Genomic DNA, 25,086 nt, shown 5'->3' with positions numbered 1-25,086 from the left:
TAGGAAAATTTCCCTTGACTTCTGCGAGACTTCAAGTCCTAGGAAATAGTGCATTAGTCCTAGTTCCTTCATTTGAAATTCAGAAGCCAACTCTCTCTTACATTTGAGAATGAGAGGGTCTGCACTTGTTAGGAAGAGTTCGTCAGCATACAACACCAGTATGAGAGTTTTGTCATCTTCAACCTTAAAGTAAAGGTTAGAATCGACTTCACTCCTAGTGAATCCCAACTTCATCAAGTAGCTATCGATCCTCTCATACCATGCTCGGGGTGCTTGCTTCAACCCATAGAAGGCCTTCTTCAACCTGCATACATGAGATTTTCGATCATAAATTTCAAATCCTTTGGGTTGCTCCACGTAGACCTCTTCTTTGATCGAACCATGCAAGAACGCAGTCAGCTATCCTTGATACCTTTTGGGTTTCTTACTTTCACGAAAGGTTCCTCGGGGTGCAGTGTGTCCTTCAGCATCATCGAGTAGCCCCCTAAGCCAAGAGGGCCTCTTCCTAGAAGAGGAAGGCTTAGGTGGATCAATAGGATCCATCGGTTCTTCCACATCAGGCATTGTTTCATCATCCTTTTCTTTCGGTTCCTTGGTGTCGACTTCTTGAGAGCTCCTCAAATTCGGAAGATTGTCCACCTTGCTGAGGGACATATCTTCATCAAAGGAGACATCATGACTAATCATGACTTCCCTTTGACCGACTGCATAGATTATATAGCCCTTAGTATTTTCACCATAGCCCATGAAGATTCCTTTCTTTTCAGATGCACCCAAATAATTTCTTTTCCCTTTCAGCACATGAAAATATACAGGGCTTCCAAAAATTCTAAAATGAGATACGTCAGGTTTCTTACCGGTGAACATTTCTTCAGGAGTTTTGGAACCCAATGCTTGATGAGGGCATCGATTTTGTACATATACGGTGGTGTTTGCAGCTTCGGCCCATAGAAACTTCGGAAGTCTTTGATCATGGAGCATGGCACAGACAGCTTCCACAATCGTACGGTTCTTCCTTTCCGCCACACCATTCTGTTCAGGAGTATATGGTGTAGTAGTCTCCCTCTTAATGCCAGCCTCTTTAGAAAAGTCATGAAACTTGTTAGATTCATATTTAGTCCCATTATCAGTCCGTAAGATCTTGATCTTCTTTTTGGTTTGATTCTCAATCAAGGCTTGAGATGTGTCACAAGACATGACACCTAGCGGACTTCCTTCGACCTGATATAATGAATCAACTTGAAACCCAAGAGTGAAGGCATCTTTAACATTATTTTTCCATATACGTACCTTGCCATCGTTGAAGGTTACCTTGTAGCCTTTGTCTTCCATTGCCGAGATGGACACCAGGTTCTTTTTGAGGTCAGGTACATATAATACATCCTGTAAGTGGATCGTATTACCTTGATTCAATTTGAGAGAGACATTGCCTACACCTTTCATGGGATATTTGATATTATCTCCAAGGACAATTTCTAGGTTAGTTTCCTTCTCTATCAGATTATGGAGAACTTTGTAACCAGTGAAGTGCCTTGAGGCACCACTATCAATGAGCCAAGTTTCCATTGAGTCCGAAGGAGCAGAGGTAGATAGAGAAACTGGTAGATAATATTCATCCTGCTTATTTTCAACAATGTTGGATTCATACCTGGAATTTCTAGCCTTCTTGAATGGTTGCCCTCTTCCTTGATTTTCAGCATTCCTTTTACCTTTGCTATTGAATTTGCCATTCCTTTGAAAGCCATGAGAGGGACTTTGATCATCGTCCCGGTGTGAGGCCTTTCTATCAGGGCACTCCCTTGCATAGTGACCTGCTTTATTGCAAATGTAACATCATCTTTTTCTTCCACCCTTGGGTCCAACCTTTCCTTTTGATTTAGTCCCAGAATTATTTCTATTCTTAGCATGAGAAGAGAAGGCAGGAGGAGGACCTTTAGGTATGGGCATTTCTTGCTCTTCTACCCTTGTTTCTTCTTGAATGCATCTAGCCATTAATTCCTCGAAACCAAGAATTAAATTATTGTTCAGAAGAGTAGCCCTGAACACGTACCATTCGGATGGTAATCCTCCAAGAGTCGTGAGTGCCATTTCCCTATCAATAATAGTCTCCCCAATAGATAGGAGATTGTTCCTGATTTCGGTGATCCTTAAGAAGTATGCTTGCATACTCTCATCTTTACCTTTCTTAATTTCCTTCAGCTTATTTCTAAGAAACAAAACTTGATTTGCATCATTAACTTTAAATAAACTCACCAGTCTATCGTAGATTTCCTTGGAGGTGTTCAGGTTAGAGATGTAGGCCACCAAGCGATTGTCGATAGAATCCCGGATGATCTTCTTTGCTTTGACTTCTCCGATTTTCCATTTGTTCTTGGCAGCAGCGGATGCATTTGACGGAGGCTCAACAATATTGCCTCTCACATGGTCCAACACTCTTCGATCTTCTAAGGTTAGATCGATAGACATCTTCCATCCGTGATAGTCAACTTTCTCACGGAGCTTGTCTTCAGCAGGGAAGAGTGTCGAGGACCCCATAGTTCTTTTAGGATAGCCTTGCCAATCTTCTCTTCAGTGATTGCTCTTGCTCTTGCTCGGGCTTTGTCTTCACCTCAACTCTGATACCATGTTAAGTTATGGTATGTTCTATGCTTATAAAAGTTTACTTATCTTTCTTGTTATTATCCACAGATTGACAATCACATGTACATAAAGTAAAGTGTAGATAGAACATTAAACGATCAACAGAAAACAAGCCAAGACAAGAGACACAAGATTTGGCGGCTAGCCAGGGACAAACCCCAATGTGGGGAAACCCTTTGATCAATTCTTCCTTTATCTTCAATAATCCAGCAGAGAGAAATAGTACATAAATCAGATTTACATTAGTAGCAACAAACCCTAGATCAGTGCCAAACTAGGGCAAACAATATCTCGCAAACCGACTGTCGGATCGGCTTGATTCCACCACCAAAAAATGCGGCCTTCAGAGGAGATCCAGATGGACCTACAACGTAGTTCTGAGGAGGGAGTCTTCTGGTCAACGCTGGTCAAACTTTGGTTCTGCAGTTGTTGCCCCAAAATTGCGTCCTTCCTTCCACATGTGTGAGAGAGAGTCTCTTTTCTACACAGTAGAGAAGAGCCTCTTTTCTGCGCAGGAGAGAGAGAGATGAGATGTGATGAGATGAGTGAGTCCAAATGAGGAAAAAACCTCCTGTATTTATACACAACTGTTGATGTTTGAATAAATGCGACTGTTAGGCTTCTGAGCCTAAATGAGTTGTACGTTGGCTTGATAATGATTCCATAATCAAAATAAATTCACATCTCCATGAATACTTTTCGGAATCGGATGATCTTTAGATCAATCCTACACCTCACGACAAGAGGAATCTGATAAAAATATTATCAACCATGAATAAGATGACCCACATGGAGTTTGGCCCTAGTTGCTAATTTTAACATATTCATTGTAAAAAGAGAAGTTATTTGTGTCACAAACCCCCCCAAGACCTTGTTACAAGTACCTCATCAAGTTGGCCTTAAAAAGGGGATGAAGATGATTTTCGAATGGCAAGTCGGCCTACCCATGGCACAAGTCCACTTATTTTCTATGGGCAAATGACTATATATTGAAAGATCTCGACCTCTCTCATGGCACATTTCGACCAAGGAGTCTCATAACCAATATCCTCAAGCATGAGGTCCAAACAATGGATTGCACATGGAGACCACCAAATGGTGGGGTGTTTTTCCTCCAACATCTTTCCAGTTAGAGGCATTATCTGTGATCACTTGTACAACATTTTCAACCTCTACTTTCGTAATTACATCCAAAAGACAAAGTAGCAATTGTGCATCCTTCACTTGATCAGATGCATTAATAGATTTGAGAAACATAGTACCTTTTTGACAAGAAATTAATAAATTTAGTATGGTGCGAGATCTACCATTAGTCCATCCATCGGACATAATTGTGCATCTTGGTTTGGTCCATGATTTTTTGAATTATGTAAGGTACTCTTATATTCTTTGGACCTCATTTTGTAAAAGTTCCCCCTTGATATCATGAAAGCTAGGGCCTTCAAACCCTGTTCCACATGAAGCTATAAGATCAATCATGGGCTAATAATATGCAGAATTAGTAGCATTAAAAGGTATGTTTGCGTCATACCACCATCTAGCAATGCATTCATAAGCAACCTCATTCTCTTTCTTTTTCCATTTAGCATCAAGGGTTGGTTGAGAACCAGGGGTGGTGCGGGGTACAAAAAATGAGTCAATTCCTTTACGGACTTTTGTCATTTTCAAGTTAAAAGCACTTGAACTAGGGCCAAAACTACACTCTCCAACTCTTGTAGGGAAACTGGAGGAATTAGGGTTTCTAAGCATAACATCATCCTTTTGACTTTTGCCTATATCTTTTTTAATTCTTTTGTTTTTTCCCTTTTCTTCGTTGTAGGCTTCAATTAGACTTGCATCTCTACTTTAAGATCATCAGAAACATTTTCACAAGGTTTTACTTGCCCTCTACAATGTGCTAGGCGTTCTTTAATTCTATGGATGACCCCACCCTTACATTTCTTCTCACAATAGTTGCAGACTTCTATCTCTTGTTCATTTAAATGGCAATGAAACCAAGCCAGATCATTCTTGTTTTTGGGGGCCATGACAACTTCTACAAGAAGAAATGAAAAATATGCATATAAAACCCTAGGGTTTTTAGAATTCTATGGCAATTTTTTTGTTTTTAGAGAAAAATAAAAGAGGAATAGAGGCCACGAAATACTTGGAGAGGATTTGTAAATTTTGAGAAGAGAAGAAGTTTCCACAAATCAGAAAATAAACTCTTCAATCAACTCCAAGTTCTCCTTCACAAATTTGCCAAAAAAATCCCTCAAAATAATCCTGCAAATTTTAGCAATTTTTGAGAAAAAAATAGAAGAAAATAACGACCACAATTTTTTTTCCAAAAAAATTACAAATCTGGATTCTGCATACAAACACTAGGGTTTTAAAATTTCTTAGGAGAACAAATTTTTGGAGAAAAATAGAACAATAATGGTTGAAAAAATACCTTGATTTTCCCTCTTAATTTTCTAAAGAAAATCAATTCCAAAATCCTCCCAAATCAGCTTTGGAGCAGCCCCTACAAATCTGCATAAAAACACTGGGGTTTTTAAATTTTTTGGGAAAAAAGAACTGATTTTTGGAGAAAAATGGAACAAAAATAGATGACAAAAATTACCTTGATTTACCCTCTAAATTTTTTGGAGAAATCAAATCCAAAATCATCTCAAATCAGCGATGCAGCAGCCCCCACAAAATAAATAAGAATAAAAAAATATCTTCAACCAACTCCAAAAGCTTCTCAACAAAACCCAAAGATCTCTGGGGAAAAAATCCTTGAAGTAGCTCGAAAATATTTTTTAGTAATCAACCCAACAACTCTCCAAGACTCCAATTAGCTCATCAACCCTGCAAAAAACCTCCCTCAGAACAACCTTGCAAAAAACCTCCCTCAGAACAACCTTGCAAAAAATTCTTTGAATTCTCTTCATTGTACTCAGCTCATGAATTGTAGGAGACTTGAATGAATAGTGTGAGTGAAATAGAGGGTGTGGGGATGTTTCAATAGCTTTAGGGGGGCGGCTAGATTAGAGTTAGAAATTAGGGAAAAAAATAGAAATAAAAAATTCTCTGCGTGGGCCGCTGACTCCGAACCAGAACAAGCTGGGTTGGTACCTAACCGGCTTGTTCCGGTTCAGAGGCTTGGTTCAGATCGGAAAATGCCCCAAATTGGTCAGACTGACCGGTTCTGCTAGTTCCAATAACATTGCTTTGGGGACATACCCATTAGGGTTAAAGTCTATCATATAATGGCCTATATGTGTAATCCCTTGGGGCCCATGAAATAATTTTTGCTTCTGAAGATTTGGTCTCATTCCTTCTTTTGTGGGAAAATTAAATATTCAAGGGTCTCACTATATTGTTAGCAAGAGTTTGAGAACCTTGTTATCTGGCCATTGCCCTATCAATTTCCATATCAGTGCCTTCTTCACAAAGAGTAGGGCTTTTCTTTTAGGGGATGGGATTGTAATCCTTCTTTTTGTGACCTATACAAGATTCCTTGTGAGAAGTTCATTGTTTGTTCATTTCCCCTACTTCGAACCTTTTGCGACCAGGGTTTGGAAGTCAACACCTTCCCTTTTCAAATGCTTGTGTACCAGTTCCCTTTTCAACGGCCACGGTGAATGTTGCTTGTTTCTTAAACTTTGGGGACTAGGTTCTCCCACCCTAATTTTTGTAGTAGTGATATAGGATTTCGTCGTGGCAAGGATGAAACCATGGTCGTGAGCTGTTGCTTAAGCTTGTCTTTGCATTCTTCCAGCAATCAAAATTTCATTAGGATGCATGCTGCTTTACTATATTGAAAGATCACTTTTAGAATAAAACAAGGGGTGTATGTGTGGAAATTTTGGTAACACTGAGGGATGCAAGCAGTGGTAAGAAAAATTGCAAAGATTCAAGTAATATTTGCGAGGTAAGGTGCTTTATTGATCAAGGTCACAATTGGAAGGTTGTATAATGGTTGGAAGTAATTATGTTGTGAAAATGCATAATCCTGCAGCCCTAAAGTCTGGGATGGCTCCAAGATGCAACTTTGAAGTTGTGATATTGTGGAAAAGGAATGTTGAATTTCATCAATACTAAGTTGCACAGCTGGCTGGGACTGCAATCTAATGTTGCTAACGAGAAGGGTAAACAACTTACTCGGTGGAGAAGATCAAGGTTTAGAAATGCAATATTGTGGGAACTAAAGTTACATCATAATTTGCAGGCAGCAACGACCATACAATATGAAGAAGACCCAATACACAATTGTGGGAGAGGAAGTCAATTGGTTGAAGTTCCTATCAACTTTTATGTTTGTTGAAATTCCAGTCTAGCAGCAGAAATTTTGTGACTTGCATATGTTAATGGAACTGTACATTTTAGAAGGGATACATGTAAAAGTAGTTGTCTTTAGTCATACATTTTATTCGAGATAAAAGGGTTGCTTACTCATTTTTTTGTATAGTGGGATGGGTGTGTACACCTTCTGGTTTATTTTTCCCATTATGTGACCACGAAAAACAAATTGTGTATAAAGAATCTCAGTTCCATTACACACCTTTTGAATATTTTTGAGCCACAAATTGAACTCACTGGAATAGCTAAGCCTGAGTTTTAAGACCACAGGCACATAAAATTACAGATCATTCTTCCTTCTGTTGTAGATCTGTTTTTTTTTTCTGCTTCTTAATCAGGAGCCCGTATCTGTGTCAATCCCACATTTAGATGTAATTCCTTTGCAATTGATGTGTTGATCCCAGTTATCATCAAACAATTGAATAATTAATTTATCAGTATGATGTTGATCTAGATAAATAACAACACGACCTAGATATGTTGCTTTGAATCTATCCGGTTAGTTCTTTGATCACACATATTCCTCAGGAAGTAACATCGCCTGATCAATATCAGTGCTGATGAAGGAGATCTATTAATTGGGTTGAATCCTAAGGTCCAATATTTCATATATAGATCAGCCCAATCAAAATGTTTTTGCGCCCTTAAAAAGCATCGTCTTATTCTCACTATTTCTGAAAGAAGCAATAAAATCTAGTTTCTTAAGAATTCTGTCAGATGTCAACCCATCATTAAAATTACAATATGTGCATGGTTACTAGAGTAGTTAATGTCATCTGCAACTATTTCTGGCTTGAATGTGATCATGATATTCTCGGCTTCTAATAGAAGACAGCTGATCAACAGCTTTTCTGAGGGTATGGACTCCTTTTGGTGCAATCAACTGAAGAAGTGTTGACTGAATGCTTCAGTGTTGCCAGGGTTGATCCACCGTGGATATCTGACTTCCCTGGCATTGCTTTCCCAAATGAATTTGTGGGGCCATTGCATATTGCCTGAAGATTCGATGTCATACAGACCTTCAGAAATATGGACTCAAAAAATGGAGATTATTTAAAGCACAGATCAGAACACTCTCTCTTTAAGGTGGCATTTGCAGATTACAGTTATTTTTAATATCTTTGATAAAATTCTAATTGATCTGAACAACTAGTGGTAGTATCCCTTGTAGATTTATTATCATGTTTCATGATTTTGTACCAGTACCCAGACAAATTTGCCAATGTTTCATAATTTTGTACCAGTACCCAAACAAATTTGCCAGATTTAATTGGTTCATAGATCTGAGATTTTATATTCCGCTAAATGTATAGGGTCTGTTACTCTTAGTTGTTATTAGTTTATATATCAGTCAGGGGTGTATATTAGTTTTTTCGTTCCTCTGGTTGTGATTCGTTGTTTAAGGCAGATTGATCTTTTCCGTGCAAATAGTGTACTCCACTGTAACACTAGCTTACAAAACAATGTGACTGGAGGATTCGATTGTTCATTTTGGGTATCCCATTGTTTTTCTTTTGGTTTCATTTTAATTGGGTAGTGTTTCCACATTTTTATGATCTTCTACAAGCTATTCCTAGTATAAAATGATTTAATAAAAGTACGGTTCAGAGTATGAATGCTGTTATATTTTCATTTAAGCTTTTTGGTGGTTTTCAATCATTTATTTTCCAATAAAACGAGTCGTATTTCTTTCCCATTTTTATTTTTATATTTTAAAGCATATGATTAAATCTTTCCAACTGGAACATGTACAACGTGATGCCATTTCTAACTAACTTCTGTTGCAGCATCAACGGGCAATGCGCTATTATTATGTTCGATGTCACTGCACGTTTGACATACAAGAATGTCCCAACATGGCACAGGGACCTTTGTCGGTGAGTAGATTATTTTCACTCCTATGCATTTATGATCACATTACTTGGTTTGTTTTATTCTCCAACATGATTTAACTTTTAGATTTACCTTCTCAATTTTCTTTTGTCAGGGTCTGTGAAAATATTCCCATTGTTCTTTGTGGTAACAAGGTTGATGTCAAGAACCGACAAGTGAAAGCCAAGCAAGTTACTTTTCATAGGAAGAAGAATCTTCAGTATTATGAAATATCTGCTAAGAGTAACTACAATTTTGAGAAGCCTTTTCTCTATCTTGCTAGGAAGCTTTCCGGGTAAGTACTTTTTACTTATATACACTTGGAGATGTTAAACTGGGTTTGATGTATGTGGATTGCAAGGTATTCAACGCTGGTCTTACATATATTTAACTACACAGGGATCCTAATCTTCATTTTGTCGAGTCACCTGCTCTTGCTCCACCAGAGGTTCAAATTGATATGGCCACCCAACACCAGTGAGTGCTTTACCTGCTGTGTAAATTTTGTTGAAAACCCCTGAAACAGAAATATTCTACTTCATCTGCTTAAAGTCATTGGAGCAATCCATAGTTATTTGTTATGGATCTTCTGTAGATTTCATGGGAATTTGAACAAGGATCCTGCTCTTTTTAAAAGGTGATCTGCATGTCTTTCCTGGTACTGAAATATAATTTTGTTTTTTCTTCCAGGTATGAAGCAGAATTGGCTGCAGCTGCTGCACAGCCTCTTCCTGACGATGATGATGATGTATTTGACAGTTAAACGCTTTCTGTGCTGTACGTATTACTGCAACAAAGGCTTTGCTGTGGATGGTGGGAGAAAATGGAATATTTTGTTCTCCTATATTCCAGCTTTACCATATGTTAGTAATGCCTTTATTAAATGCTAGGCTACCTTGATGTTTGTTTTACTATAATCTAGTTTTATCATCTGTTAGTAATGCCTTATTTAAATGGCTAGGTTAGCTTTTAGATGCCTATTGTTCATAATAATTTTTTGAACAACAGAATTTTGACAGGATATTTAAAGATAGATATTAAGTCATTCATTAATGACATATTTTTTCGTATGTAAAAATTGAACTACAAAAAGGAGTTTCAAAATGCAATCATTCTGTTTCTTTATTCAAGTCTATTTATCTCTACAAGTAACTTTTTGGAAGTTTGTGTGGGCTTATATGGATTATTGCTGATGCATGCATACATTGTATATTAAGATTCTACTATTTGCTCAGCGGGAAAATCATGCATGACATTGGACATGTTTAACATTAAAGTGGATTAAGTCATTTCAAGGAAATAAGCAAAATGTTCACAAAACTAATGACCAGAAAGCCATGATAGGAACACGAATGATTGGCGGATAGTTGCATTTTATTGCACTTCGTACTCCTGGCTTGAAGTCTTACAGAAATGTATTTATTTGTGTATACTATCATATACTATCAAAGATAAAGTTCATTGCACTTTATACGCCTGGCGTAAAGTATTAAGTAGGAGTATTTACTTGTTTAGACAATCAAAGATAGAAGTTCACAACCTTTTTACCATCGAGTAGAAAAATACCATGGAAATTTCTTGTATATTCGTAAAACTAGACATTTCCTATTTCAAAATAGTGAAGGAATCTTAAATAAATTACATGCTTATGCAGTATATTGGTAGGTTGTGCAGTAGCTGCAAGGTGCTAGTTTTGGCGTTGTAATAAATTTAATTTTCCACGATTAGCGAAAAAAAGTATTATTGAACATAATAGGTTATTAATACAGTATTTTTTTACATGCGAATGTGTAATAAGGGTGTTGGACATATTTTTATTTATTTATCTGAAGGAGACAGATATTTTTATTATATTATAGTGTAGGTTGTTTAGTTAGTTGCAACATTTAGTGTGGGCCTTTTTGTAATAAGTTTACTTGCCACAACTACCCAAAAAACAAAAAATAAAAATATTAGTGAACATGATGGGGGTTATTAAAGTATATTTTAATTGAGCATTGTGCAATAAGGGTGTAAATTTGTGTTTTTCTACTGATGTATATTAGTAGACTCTGTAGAATAGTAAGTTTAATTTATCACAATTATCCAAAAAAAAGAAGTAATATGTTAGTATTAAAGAGTATTTTTAACCTGGCAATGTAAAATAAAGTTGTAGATATGTATTTTTTTGGGTTTGGTATCTCTGTTTTTCATTATATTGGGTGGTTTTTGCCATTTACAATAAAGGGTGTGGGTGGTAATCTTGAGGAATTTAATGGTTATTTAGGACTTTCCATTAGCAACATGTTTTTTGGAAGATGGTTTAATGAATTATGTTAATTTTTCAATTTATATAAATATTTTTTATTATCGAGTTACTAACATATTTTTCAATCTATATAAATATGCATTTCTATTATCGAGTTGCTTACATATTTTTCAATCTATATAAATAAGCATTTTTACCATTTAGTTAATGACATATTTAAAAAAAAATGAGAAATAGTTGATGGTTTAATGCTAATCCTTGAATCTATATAAAATACACATTTCGACTATTGAGTTGCTCACATATTTGTAAAGAATGGGAAATGGTCAAGTTATATCCTAATGCCTCAAAATCAAGTTTTCCTGGTAAGCTGCTTATAAAGCTGAAACAGATATTCCTTCTAAACTGCTTATAAAGCTGAAACTAAAAAATAATTGTTTCCTTATTCTGTGGCTAGCTGCATATTAGAAGGTTAGAACTCTATCAAAGTGTGGAGTGTTGACGGTACAGAGGAATGGTTCATAAAAGTTTATAATTTTGTTTAGGTATTCGTAATTGCTTGAATCCATAACCTTAATTTATTTTTGCTTTGTTGGTCATGTTATGTTATTGTTTTACTTTCTGGTTTTATCGTTTTTGTTATATTATCTTAAATTTCAATTTTTTCTTTGTTGGTCATGTTATGATATTATTTTACTTTACTTTTTGGCTTTATCATTTTTGTTGTTTATGCTATCCTAAATTTCAAACTATTTGCTGAATCTCTTTGGAATGCTTAAAAAGTACTGTCAGCCAGCTGCATATTAAAAGGGTAGAACTCTGGCAAAGTGAGCATTGACTTTACAGGGGAAAGGTTCGTAAAAGTTTTATAATTTTGTTTAGGCATTGATGATTGCATGAATCCACAATAATTTTTGCTTTTTCGCTTTTGTTGTGCATCTTTGTTATGGTATTATCATACTTTTTGGTTTGGTATTTTCTGGCATTTTTGTTTATATTAAATTTCAAAATATTTGTTAAATCTCTTTCTTTGTTATGGTATTATTATACTTTTTGGTTTGGTATTTTCTGGCATTTTTGTTTATATTAAATTTCAAAATATTTGTTAAATCTCTTTCTTTGTTATGGTATTATCCTACTTTTTGGTTTGGTATTTTCTGGCATTTTTGTTTATATTAAATTTCAAAATATTTGTTAAATCTCTTTCGAATGCTTAAAAAGTTTATTGTTTTGTTTAGTTATATATGATTCGCAGTAGTTGACTTTAATTCTTACTTTAGTTATATATGATTCGCAGTAGTTGACTTTAATTCTTACTTTAGTTATATATGATTCGCAGTAGTTGACTTTAATTCTTACTTTAGTTATATATGATTCGCAGTAGTTGACTTTAATTCTTACTTCTGGGCATTAGTTGATTTTGGTGAAGTCATATTCTATTTCATTTTTAAGTTTATTGTTTTGTTTAGTTATATATGATTCGCAGTAGTTGACTTTAATTCTTACTTTAGTTATATATGATTCGCAGTAGTTGACTTTAATTCTTACTTCTGGGCATTAGTTGATTTTGGTGAAGTCATATTCTATTTCATTTTTAAGTTTTGAAATACCTTCTATTTCTCTTTGAAATACTTTATTTTTCTCATCTACAACATATTTAAAGATAATACAAAAGTGTTTTTGAAGTTTGAATGGATGGATGGATTTATTTCTTTTGCAATATGCCTTTTGCAATATGCCATGCTTGTTTTTATCATATGGTGTCCATCTAAAATTTTGTAGTCCAAAGTATGCTGGTACATGATTACATTTGTTTTGGATAATATGTTAAGAAGCGGTTGAGGTTTGCCTGGGTTAGAGTCATGAAATCTGGAGAGCTCGAAAGACTGAAGGTATTTGAGTTATTTGGAAATTATGAATTTTGCAAATTGTAAATATGGTTATTTGAGTTTTGTGGAGAAATGAATTGTTATGTGGAGACCAAATTGTTTAAAATGGTTGTAAGTGTAAAGATGTAACAAATTGATTAGATGACAATATGATTCAAATTTCTTGAGATACAAGTTCCTCCTCCTCCTCCTCCTTTTTTTTTTGTTTTTTTTGTTTTTGTTCTCGTTTTTGTTTTTTTTTTAATTTTTATTTTTTAACGTTTTGATTACACTTTAAAAAGTTGATTTCTTTTCAGGGCATAACATATTGAATACATTTTGAAAGATTTGATTGCTCTGAATACATAATATATTGAAATTAAAGTGTATTTACACTCAATGCACATAGTTATGATCAAGCTAGACACCAAATTAGTTTATGAGGCCTCTTTGTTTGTGGGACAATAAATAACCCATCGTAGAACAATGATTTGACTATTATAATTGATGGAGATGTACAAACTTCATATAATTTTTTAGTTGATGATTAACATTAAAATATTTTTTCAATATTATATATGTTCACGATTTATACATGCATTTTAACCGGATGCCTTCCCCCCGCACCCCAAACCCCTCCCCCACACACACACACACACATACATATACACTTTATCTCCATTGATATATGTATTTTATTATTATTATTATTATTAAGTGGACATTGAAATATTTTATTTATATGTTTTTGGAATGTCATTGTGTGCATATTTAATGTGTTCTATATTTTTGAGTGGTCTCACTACCCATCAGCAGGGACTCCAACTTAGTAGATCATAAAAGAGTGTTGGAAAGTATATAAAAGGAGAAGACAATAATGTGACCGTTAAAATGAGGATGAACATTAAAAAGGAATTTTAAAATTAGAGAAAATGAATTTTACAATTTGGACCAATAACCAAATATTTGGAAGGGGAATTAAAGATAATGCTTAATATTAATAATTGTTATTGATAAGAATTCTTATTAATATCTTCATTTCATTACTCTTTTTTTTTTTACCTTCCTCCTCCCCTTACCCTCCCCTACTTTTAAAAAGTTGTTTTCTTTTTAGTGCTTAACATATTGAATACATTTTGAAAGATTTGATTGCTTTGGATACATAAGATATTGAAATTAAAGTGAATTTACACCCAACACACACAGTGATGATTGTTGAATAAAGTCTAACTAGGTTCGGTCTTCATAAATTTATCTTTGATATTTGTATATATTTAAGAAAAGAGAAATTACTTTTTATGATATTTGTCAACGAGTTTCTTGCTCATTGAATTAGGTAAAGCATATGTTTAAGTGCTTCTAGGAAGTCAAAGACACAATGTATTTATATAAGACCCTTTGATGGCATGTTACACTATGTATAAAATAGTATAAATGTCAAAGGAATACCTCCAAGCAAATTCCAAGTACTCTCCATGCAACAACATCCTCCAAATGAAGCAAAACAATGTAATAAATTCATGTCGGCCTAAAAGGAGGGACAATATTCTATATATAGAGGTTGTCCACTCCATTACAATGTCAACTAAGCATCTATGAAATTTGCAAAGAAAGGAGGCAAGAGAAAGGGTAACGCAGGACGAAGAAGAGGTCTCCTAGTGCAACGAAGGAAGGAGGAGAACCAGAGTGAAGTGCACGGGCTAGAAACAGTCACACGTGCGAAGAAAGGAAGGTCAAGTCTGCAGATATGACAGTAGGGACAAACAATCCATAAACTAGTATTGTTTGGGCTTGAAAGTAGGCCTCCAAGGCCTCCCAAGTAAAGCGAAGAAACTTATCTCTCTAGCGAAGGAAAAGAATCCTAATTCTCTAGGGTTCCTACCACACATGGCAAAACTAGGGTTGTTGTTCATCAGTTTGCAGACCTATCTCAAGAAGAACCTCGTTGGATCAAGGGAAGGGTGTCTTCATAAGTGAAGATCATCTCTAAGTAAAGAGGAAACATATCTCATCAAGAAGCTCACATAAGCAAGGTCTATCTCTAGACAAAGATCGAAGGAGGAGGACAAAGTGTTGGGAAACAAAGTGCTGGAAGGAGGAAGTCTATGTGCTGGGAACAAAATGTAGAATAGAGGAAGGACTTGACTTGTGCTTGAAGGACATCCTAATCAAGGGTCTAGGGTTTGGCATTGATCAATAAGAAGCTTCAATAAGAGAAACTTACCAAAGGGTTTTCTTCTCTAAGAGAGAAAGGTTTTGGCCCTGATAGAGAGCTAACATTTGTGTTCTTGTCTTTATGGTTTTGGTAGCAGTTTGATGAAACACACACACTAATAATAAGAAGAAGATCAAGCTAAGATAATTGTAAAAGTGCTTCACAAATTGTTGTCAAATCAAGAAGAATCACACTACACCTAATTGCCCTAGATTCTTCAACATGGTATCATAGCAAAGGTGACACATCAATGAAAGGGCAGCTCAAGAACACTCATAAGGTGACTCATCAAGGAAGGACATCTACAAAGTTGAAGCATCAAGCCAAGAAGTCTCAATCACTTTAAGGACAAGAAGGTCTACCATCTATCATTCATCAAGGAAGACTACAAAGCAAGAAGAAGAGCCTTACATAAAGGCACCCACAAAGAAGAGCAAATCAAAGAGGGACCTACGTCATTTACAAGTCATCAAGCAAAACTCATCATCAAGTAGGTCCACTTGAAGAAGGCAACTTGAAAGGCAAGCCATGAAGTCTTCAAGGAGAAAGCAAATCCACTACATCTAAAAATCTATCAAGTAAGTATATGTCCCCTTTTGAATATATGTCAATGTCTTTTTGCAAGGCAAGCAACAAATTGGTTGGTACCAATAACTTTCTTGCATGTAAGAAGAGCACTAATTTACTTCTCAAGGAGAATGAACTTCTGGAACATGTCAAAGGGAATATCACTATCCCTACTAAGGAACAAACCCAATCCTTATCCAAGTACAATAAGGATGAGACAAGAGCTCAAAAGATTCTAATATAATCTATCAAGGACTCTCTCATTCCTTATGTTTCCAAGTTTGAAACATCAAAAGAAATCTATCATAAACTAGTAAAGCTATTTTTGCTAAACACAGTTGGAGAAGTGATATCTCTAAGAAATGAATTGTACAAGATGAAAATATCAAAGGAATGAACAGCTCCCTAATTCATGAAGATCTTTGAGATGAGAGATCAACTTCAAGAGCTAGGGGAAGTCATATCCGACAAAGAAATGACCACTGTAATACTCAATGCTCTACTTAAGGATTGGGGCAACTTCACATCTAGCATATATGCCAAGAAGAAATCTACCACACTAAGTGAAATGTGGTCTCTATGCAAAACAAAGAAAAGCAGACTCAAATCCAAGGAATATGTGGGGTCAAAGGAGTAAGCATTTGCTACCATGGCCAAGAGAAAGGGAACATTTGGCAAATTTGGTCCATGAAAAAGAAACAACAAAGATATGTCCAAAATTCAATGCTATGGATGTCAAGAGTATGGACACTACAAAAGGAATTGTTCTAAGCTTAAGAAGGACAACAACAACAAAAGAAAGAGGGAAGAAGCTCACATGACTCGAGAGGTGAAAGAAGAAGAAAAGAAGGAAAAGAAGGAAGATCCTCTGGATCTCTACTATGACTAAGTCAAACTTTTTACTTAAAGTCTTCTTTCAAAGTTTTGAGTAGGATAGGAGCATGTAGGAACAAAATAAAAATTGCATGGCTATAAACATCTTCTAGAATCTAGAAGCATGAAGTACATAGAGCTCTAGATACTCATGTAGAAAGAGCATTTTTAAATGAGAACAAAAATGCATGGTTAGAAATATCTTCTAAGAATATCGGAGCATGGTAGCTATAGATCAAGATATTCATGTCGAAGAAGCATGCCTAGAATAGGAACTCATAACTATGAAAGAAAATTGATCATGATTAAGAATCTTAGAAGACCTCCATCGTCAAAAGGAAAGAAACATTTGCAGGGTAAGGGTCTTCAAGATCCTATTATGGAATCTTCAAAAAGAAGATTCATAAACAAAAGTAGATGTCTCATTGGGAATCCCATTCGTGGGATTCAAGAAAAGGATGATATGTAGGCAAGCTAAGATGAAGCAAGAAGGGCCACACCAAGGACAACCAAATGAAGCTAAGATGATAAAAGGAGAATTAAGATGAGGTATGTATGCATCACAGTTTAGTCATGTTATCGTTTGTATATTATGGAGTCATGGGTATAGTTCTATAACATGATCAAGTAGGAAATAATATATTTCACCAATGACATGCTCGAAGGCATGTACTACAAATGCAATGAAGGTCAACAAAAGGAAATACTCACATAAGGAGTATAAGATTGCTGACTAAGAAGTAAGTAAAGAAGAAATGCTAACTAGTCCTAGAAGCAAGCAATGAAGAAGTGCTCTCACAAGAAGCAAAACGTGGTTGACCAACTATCCAAGAAGAAGCAAATGAAGAAAGAGATCAAGCATGTGAAGAACACCATGATCACCGAGAATCACTATTTGACAAGATATTTTGAAGACATCTCCCAAAAGAAGGCATGACAACTGTGGCAAAGAAAGGAAAATATCGAGGGACCCTTGACACCTATGAAGGCCTTGGAAGTATGAAAGGTGTAGATAACTGATTCTAATCTAAAAATATGTCATGATGAAGAATCCATCCAACAAAACTTAATGTTGAAACAATAACATGATGAATTCATGAATGGCTACTCGATCGAAGCATGGGAACAAGCAAGTTCAAAGAAACATCCATGAGAAGAGTATTCTTAAGCATGGACAAGATAAAAAAGGAGTAGCTAGATGACAAGAGATCCTGATATATGACAAGAAGACCACTTTCCACAAAGGAAGCAATGACATGACAAACCAGGAGGGAAAGTGATCGATGGATGGTGCCCTACCAAAAGGAAGTTTGAACCAAGACTTCATGACATCGAAAGAAAGAAGAAGATTAAGTAGCTAAAGGACCCAGAAAGAAGAAGTTGTTGATGAATGGACAAGTCCCTAACTAAGAGGGAGTTATAACAAGTTCCCAATTACAAAGGAACTTGGACACGTACCTTGTCAGAGGATACTTGAGCATGTCTTCCACAATTGAGAGGAAGTGATAGACACAACATTCTTGTCTTCACTTGGGAAGAAAGAATTGGAATATTGGGCAATCATATGGCATCCGATACTCTTTGAGGATGTGTAGGGCATCCAAGACAAGAGTAGGAAAGAGGACCGATATTCTTTGAGGGCTAGGAACCCAAGATAAGAATAGTCCTAGAAGGTCATACTCAGTGAACACCGGGTTGGGTATGTAGCTTGAGAGACAATGACTAAGGTGTCTATAAGTCATTGGTCTTGCCAACATTATGCTATGATCTATTGAGAGATAGCGCTGTTAGTCAAGGCCTTGCTTTGGAAACAATGTTGGTTATTATGATGCTATAACAGATGGATTGCAAATCCGGTTTCTCTTATGTGAATCTTCAAGACTGAAACATAGCCAAACACCTTGTAATGTTGTATGAATACCTCCCTAGTTAAGAGGGAGCATTGAGGAAAGTGTAACTAGGTTCAGTCTTCATAAATGTCTCTTTGACATTTGTATTTATTCAAGAAAAGAGAAATTATTTTTATGATATTTGTCAATGAGTTTCTTGCTCGTTGAATTAGGTCAAGCACATGTTTAAGTGCTTCTAGGAAGTCAAAGACTCAATGTATTTATGTAATACCCTTTGAGGGCATGTTACACTATGTATAAAATAGTATAAAGGTCAAAGAAATACCTCCAAGCAAATTCCAAGTCCTCTCCATGAAGCAACATCCTCCAAATGTAGCAAAACAATGGAATAAATTCATGTCGGTCTGCAGTCTTCTAGTCGGCCTAAAAGGAGGGATAATACTCTATATATAGAGGTTGTCCACTCCATTACAACGTCAACTAAGCATCTATGGAATCTGCAAAGAAAGGCGGCAAGAGAAATGGCAACGAAGGACGAAGAAGAGGTCTCCTAGTGCAATCAAGGAAGGAGGAGAAACAAAGTGAAGGGGATTGTTTCTAGGGCTAGAAACAGTCACACGTGCAAGAAAGGAAGGTCAAGTCTGCAGATATGACAACATGGACAAACAATCCATAAACTAGTATTGTTTGGGCTTGAAAGTAGGCCTCCAAGAGCTCCCAAGTAAAGCAAAGAAGCTTATCTCTCTAGCGAAGGAAAATAAGCCTAAGTCTCTAGGGTTCCTACCACATGTGGCAAAACTAGGGCTGCTGTTCATCAGTTTGCAGACCTATCTCAAGAAGAATCTCGTTGGATCAAGGGAAAGGTGTCTTCATAAGTGAAGATCATCTTTAAGTAAAGATGAAGCATATCTCATCAAGAAGCTCACATAAGCAAGGTATATCTCTAGACAAAGATCGAAGGAGGAGGACAAAGTGTTGGGAAGCAAAGTGCTAGAAGGAGGACGTCTATGTGCCGGGAACAAAGTACATAATAGAGGAATGACTTGACTTGCGCTTGGAGTACATCCTAGTCAAGGGTCTAGGGTTTGACATTGATCAATAAGAAGCTTCAATAAGAGAAACTTACCAAGGGGTTTTCTTCTCTAAGAGAGAAAGTTTTTGGCCCTGACAAAGAGCCAACATCTGTGTTCTTGTCTTTATGGTTTTGGTAGCAGTTTGATGAAACACACATAATTATAATAATAATAAGAAGATAAAGCTGAGATAATTGTAAAAGTGCTTCACAATTTTTTATCAAATCAAGAAGAATCACACTACACCTAATTGACCTAGATTCTTCAACATGGTATCAGAGCAAAGGTGACACATCAAGGAAAGGGCATCTCAAGAACACTCATAAGGTGACTCATCAATGAAGGACATCTACGAAGTTGAAGCATCAAGCCAAGAAGTCTTAATCACTTCAAGGACAAGAAGGTCTACCATCTATCATTCATCAAGGAAGACTACAAAGCAAGAAGAAGAGCCTTACATAAAGGTACCCACAAAGAAGAGAAAATCAAAGAGGGACCTACGTTATTTACAAGTCATCAAGCAAAAATCATCATCAAGAAAGTCCTCTTGGAGAAGGCAACTTGAAAGGCAAGCCATCAAGTCTTCAAGGAGAAAGCAAATCCACTACATCTAAAAATCTATCAAGTAAGTATATGTCCCCTTCCGAATATACATCAATGTCTTTTTGCAAGGAAAGCAACGAATTAGTTGGTACCAATAACTTTCTTGCATGTAAGAAGAACACTGATTTAATTCTCAAGGAGAATGAACTTCTAGAACATGTCAAAAGGAATATCACTATCCCTGCTTAGGAGCAAACCAAATTGTTAGCCAAGTACAATAACGATGAGACAAGAGCTCAAAGGATTCTAATAGAATTTATCAAGGACTCTCTCATTCCTTGTGTCTCCAAATTTGAAACATCAAAATAAATCTATGATAAACTAGTAGAGCTATTCTTTGTAACCACAACTGGAGAAGCGATATCTCTAAGAAATGAATTCTACAAGATGAAGATATCAAAGGAATACATAGATCCCTACTTCATGAAGATCTATGAGATGAGAGATCAACTTCAAGAGCTAGGGGAAGTCATATCCGACAAAGAAATGACAACTGTAGTACTCAATGCTCTACTTAAGGATTAGGTCAACTTCATATCTAGCATTTATGCCAAGAAGAAATGTACCACACTAAGTGAAATGTGGTCTCTATGCAAAATAGAGAAAAGTAGACTAAAATCCGAGGAAGATGTGGGGTCAAAGGAGCAAGCATTTGCTACTGTGGCCAAGAGAAAGGGAAAATTTGGCAAATTTGGTCCATGAAAAACAAACAACACATATACGTCCAAAATCCAATGCTGTGGATGCCAAGAATATGGACACTACAAATTGAATTGTCCTAATCTTAAGAAGGACAACAACAACAAAAGAAAGAGGAAAGAAGCTCACATGACTCAAGAGGTGAAAGAAGACGAAAAGAAGGAAAAGAAGGAAAAGAAGGAAGATCCTTCGGATCTCTATTATGACTAAGTCAAACTTTTTACTTAAAGTCTTGTTTCAAAGTTTTGAGTAGGATAGGAGCATGTAGGAATAAAATAAAATTTGCATGGCTATAAACAACTTATAGAATCTAGAAGCATGAAGTACATAGAGTTCTAGATACTCATGTAGAAAGAGCATTTATAAATGAGAAAAAAATTGCATGGTTAGAAATATCTCCGAAGGATATAGGAGCATGGTCGATATAGCTCAAGGTATTCATGTATAAGAAGCATACCTAGAATAGGACCTCATCAACTATGAAAGAAAATTGATCATGATTAAGAATCTTAGAAGACCTCCATCATCAAAAGGAAAGAACATTTTCAGGGTAAGGGTCTTCAAGATCCTATTATGGAATCTTCAAAAAGAAGATTCATAAACAAAAGCAGATGTCTCATTGGGAATCCCATTCATGGGATTCAAGAAAAGGATGATATGCAGGCAAGTTGAGATGAAGGGAGAAGGGCCACACTAAGGACAACCAAATGAAGCTAAGATGATCAAAGGAGAATCAAGATGAGGTATGTATGCATTAAAGTTTAGTCATGTTATCATTTGTATATTATTGAGTCATGGGAATAGTTATATAACATGGTAAAGTAGGAAAGAATCTATTTCACCAATGACATGCTCGAAGGCATGCACTACAAATGCAATGAAGGTCAACAAAAGAAAATACTCACATAAGGAGTATAGGATTGCCAACTAAGAAGGAAGTAAAGAAGAAATGCTAACTAGTCCTAGAAGCAAGCAATGAAGAAGTGATCTCACAAGGAGCAGAAAGTGGTTGACCAACCTATTCGAGAAGAAGAAAATGAAGAAAGATATCAAGCATGTGAAGAACACCATGATAACAAGAATCATTACTTGACAAGATAATTTGAAGACATCTCCAAAAGAAGGCATGCCAACTCTGATAAAGAAAGAAAAAGATCAAAGGACCCTTGACACCTATGAAGGCCTTGGAGATATGAAAGGTGCAGATTATTGATTCTACTCTACAAAGATGTCACAATGAAGAATCGATCCACCAAAACTTAATGTTAAAACAATAACACGATAAAGTCAAGAAGGGCTACTCGACCGAAGCATGGGAACAAGCAAGTTCAACGAAACATCCATGAGAAGAGTATTCCAAAGCATGGAAAAGATAACAAAGGAGTAGCTAGATGACAAGAGATCCTGATATACGACAAGAATACCACTTTCCACAAAGGAAGAAATGACATGACAAACCATGAAGGAAAGTGATTGATGGATGGTTCCCTACCAAAAGGAAGTTCAAACCAAGACTTCATGATGTTGAAAGAAAGAAGAAGATCAAGCAGCTGAAGGACCCACAAAGAAGAAGTTGTTAATGAATGGACAAGTCCCTAACTAAGAGGGAGTTATAACAAGTTCCCAATTACGAAGGAACTTGGACAAGTACCTTGTCAGAGGATACTTGGGCATGTCTTCCTCAATTGAGAGGAAGTGATAGACACAACATTCTTGTCTTCACTTGGGAAGAAAGAATGGGAGGATTGGGTAATCATATGGAATCCAATACTCTTTGAGGATGTGTAGGGCATCCAAGACAAGAGTAGGAAAGAGGATCGATATTCTTTGAGGGTTTGGAACCCAAGATAAGAATAGTCCTAGAAGGTCATACTCAGTGAACACTCGGGTGGGTATGTAGCTTGAGAGACAATGACTAAGGTGTCTATAAGTCATTGGTCTTGCCAACATTGTTCTCTAATCTATTGAGAGATAGAGCTGTCAGAAAAGGCCTTGATGTGGAAACAATGTTGGTTATTATGATGCTACAATAAATGGATTTCAAATCTGATTTCTCTTATGTGAATTATTCAATATTGAAACATAGCCATACACCTTGTAATGTTGTATGAATACCTCCCTAGTTAAGAGGGAGTGTTGAAGAAAGTGTAACTAGGTTCGGTCTTCATAAATGTATCTTTGATATTTGTATTTATTCAAGAAAAGAGAAATTATTTTTATGATATTTGTCAATGAGTTTCTTGCTCATTGAATTAGGTCAAGCACATGTTTAAGTGCTTCTAGGAAGTCAAAGACTCAATGTATTTATGTAAGACCCTTTGAGGGCATGTTACACTACGTATAAAATAGTATAAAGGTCAAAGGAATACCTCTAAGCAAATTCCAAGTCCTCTCCATGTAGCAACATCCTCCAAATGAAGCAAAACAATGGAATAAATACATGTTGGCCTGCAGTTTTCTAGTCAGCCTAAAATGAGGGACACTATATATATAGAGGTTGTCCACTCCATTACAACGTCAACTAAGCATCTCTGGAATTTGCAAAGAAAGGAGGCAAGAGAAACTTTTTACGAAGGACAAAGAAGAGGTCTCCTAGTGCAATGAAGGAAGGAGGAGAACCAAAGTGAAGGGGATTGTTTCTAGGGATAGAAACAATCACATGTGTGAAGAAAGGGAGGTCAAGTATGCAGATATGACAACATGGACAAACAATCCATAAAATAGTATTGTTTGGGCTTGAAACTAGGCCTCCAAGACCTCCCAAGTAAAGTGATGAAGCTTATCTCTCTAGCGAAGGAAGATAACCCTAATTATCTAGGGTTCCTACCACACGTGGCAAAACTAGGGCTGTTGTTCATTAGTTTGCAGACCTATCTCAAGAAGAACCTCGTTGGACCAAGGGAAGGGTGTCTTCATAAGTGAATATCATCTCTAAGTAAATATGAAGTGTATCTCATTAAGAAGCTCACACAAGCAAGGTCTATCTCTAGACAAAGATCGAAGGAGGAGGACGAAGTGTTGGGAAGCAAAGTACCGAAAGGAGGAAGTCTGTGTGCTGGGAAGAAAGTGCATAATAGAGGAAGGAATTGACTTGTGCTTGGATGACATCCTAGTCAAGGGTTTAGGGTTTGAAATTGATCAATAAGAAGCTTCAATAAGAGAAAATTACCAAAGGGTTTTCTTCTCTAAGAGAGAAAGGTTTTGGCCCTGGCAGAGAGCCAACATCTGTGTTCTTGTCTTTGTGTTTTTGGTAGCAGTTTGAAGAAACACACACACTAATAATAAGAAGAAGATCAAGCTAAAATAATTGTAAAAGTGCTTCACAAATTGTTATCAAATCAAGACGAATCACACTACACCTAATTTCCCTAGATTCTTCAAATTGGTATTAGAGAAAAGGTGACACATCAAGGAAAGGGCATCTCAAGAAAACTCATAAGGTGACTCATCAAGGAAGGAAATCTAAAATGTTGAAGCATCAAGCCAAGAAGTCTTAGTCACTTCAAGGATAAGAAGGTCTACCATCTATCATTCATCAAGGAAGACTACAAAGGAAGAAGAAGAGCCTTACATAAAGGCACCCACAAAGAAGAGAAAATCAAAGAGGGATCTACGTCATTTACAATTCATCAAGCAAAACTCATCATCAAGCAAGTCCACTTGAAGAAGGAAACTTGAAAGGCAAGCCATAAAGTCTTCAAGGAGAAAGAAAACCCACTACGTCTAAAAATCTATCAAGTAAGTATATGTCCCCTTATGAATATACATCAATGTCTTTTTGCAAGGAAAGCAAAAAATTGGTTGGTACCAATAACTTTCTTGCATGTAAGAGGAGCATTGATTTACTTCTCAAGGAGAATGAACTTCTGGAACATGTTAAAGGGAATACCACTATCCCTGCTAAGGAACAAACCCAATCCTTAGCCAAATAAAATAAGGATGAGACAAGATATCAAATGATTCTAATAGAATCTATCAAGGACTCTCTCATTCCTTATGTCTCCAAATTTGAAACATCGAAAGAAATATGTGATAAACTAGTAGAGCTATTCTCGGTAAACACAGCTGGAGAAGTGATATCTCTAAGAATTGAATTGTACAAGATGAAGGTACCAAAGGAATGAATAGCTCCCTACTTCATGAAGATCTCTAAGATGAGAGATCAACTTCAAGAGCTAGGGGAAGTCATATCCGACAAAGAAATGACAACTGTAGTACTCAATGATCTACTTAAGGATTGGGGCAACTT

The 25,086-nt window shown here is 36.2% G+C and overlaps 1 protein-coding gene across 1 annotated transcript in view; it reads left to right on the top strand.

Moving 5' to 3' along the window:
* The window catches only part of LOC149233898 (GTP-binding nuclear protein Ran1B-like), a 67,579-nt gene extending 57,613 nt beyond the window's left edge, over nt 1-9,966 (top strand). The window contains exons 5-8 of the mRNA XM_089371662.1: nt 8,757-8,846; nt 8,957-9,136; nt 9,241-9,318; nt 9,532-9,966. Of these exons, the coding sequence (XP_089227788.1) occupies nt 8,757-8,846; nt 8,957-9,136; nt 9,241-9,318; nt 9,532-9,604 (421 nt within the window). The 3' untranslated portion in view covers nt 9,605-9,966. The remainder of the gene's footprint in view (nt 1-8,756; nt 8,847-8,956; nt 9,137-9,240; nt 9,319-9,531) is intronic.
* The last annotated feature ends 15,120 nt before the right edge of the window (nt 9,967-25,086 follow it).

Source organism: Pinus tabuliformis, chromosome 8, assembly GCF_031772625.1.
Source record: "Pinus tabuliformis cultivar Carrire ecotype Pingquan chromosome 8, CPIR1, whole genome shotgun sequence".
NCBI classification, from domain to species: domain Eukaryota; kingdom Viridiplantae; phylum Streptophyta; class Pinopsida; order Pinales; family Pinaceae; genus Pinus; species Pinus tabuliformis.
Note: the sequence above shows the minus strand (reverse complement) of the source record. Positions and strands in the feature narration are given on the sequence as shown.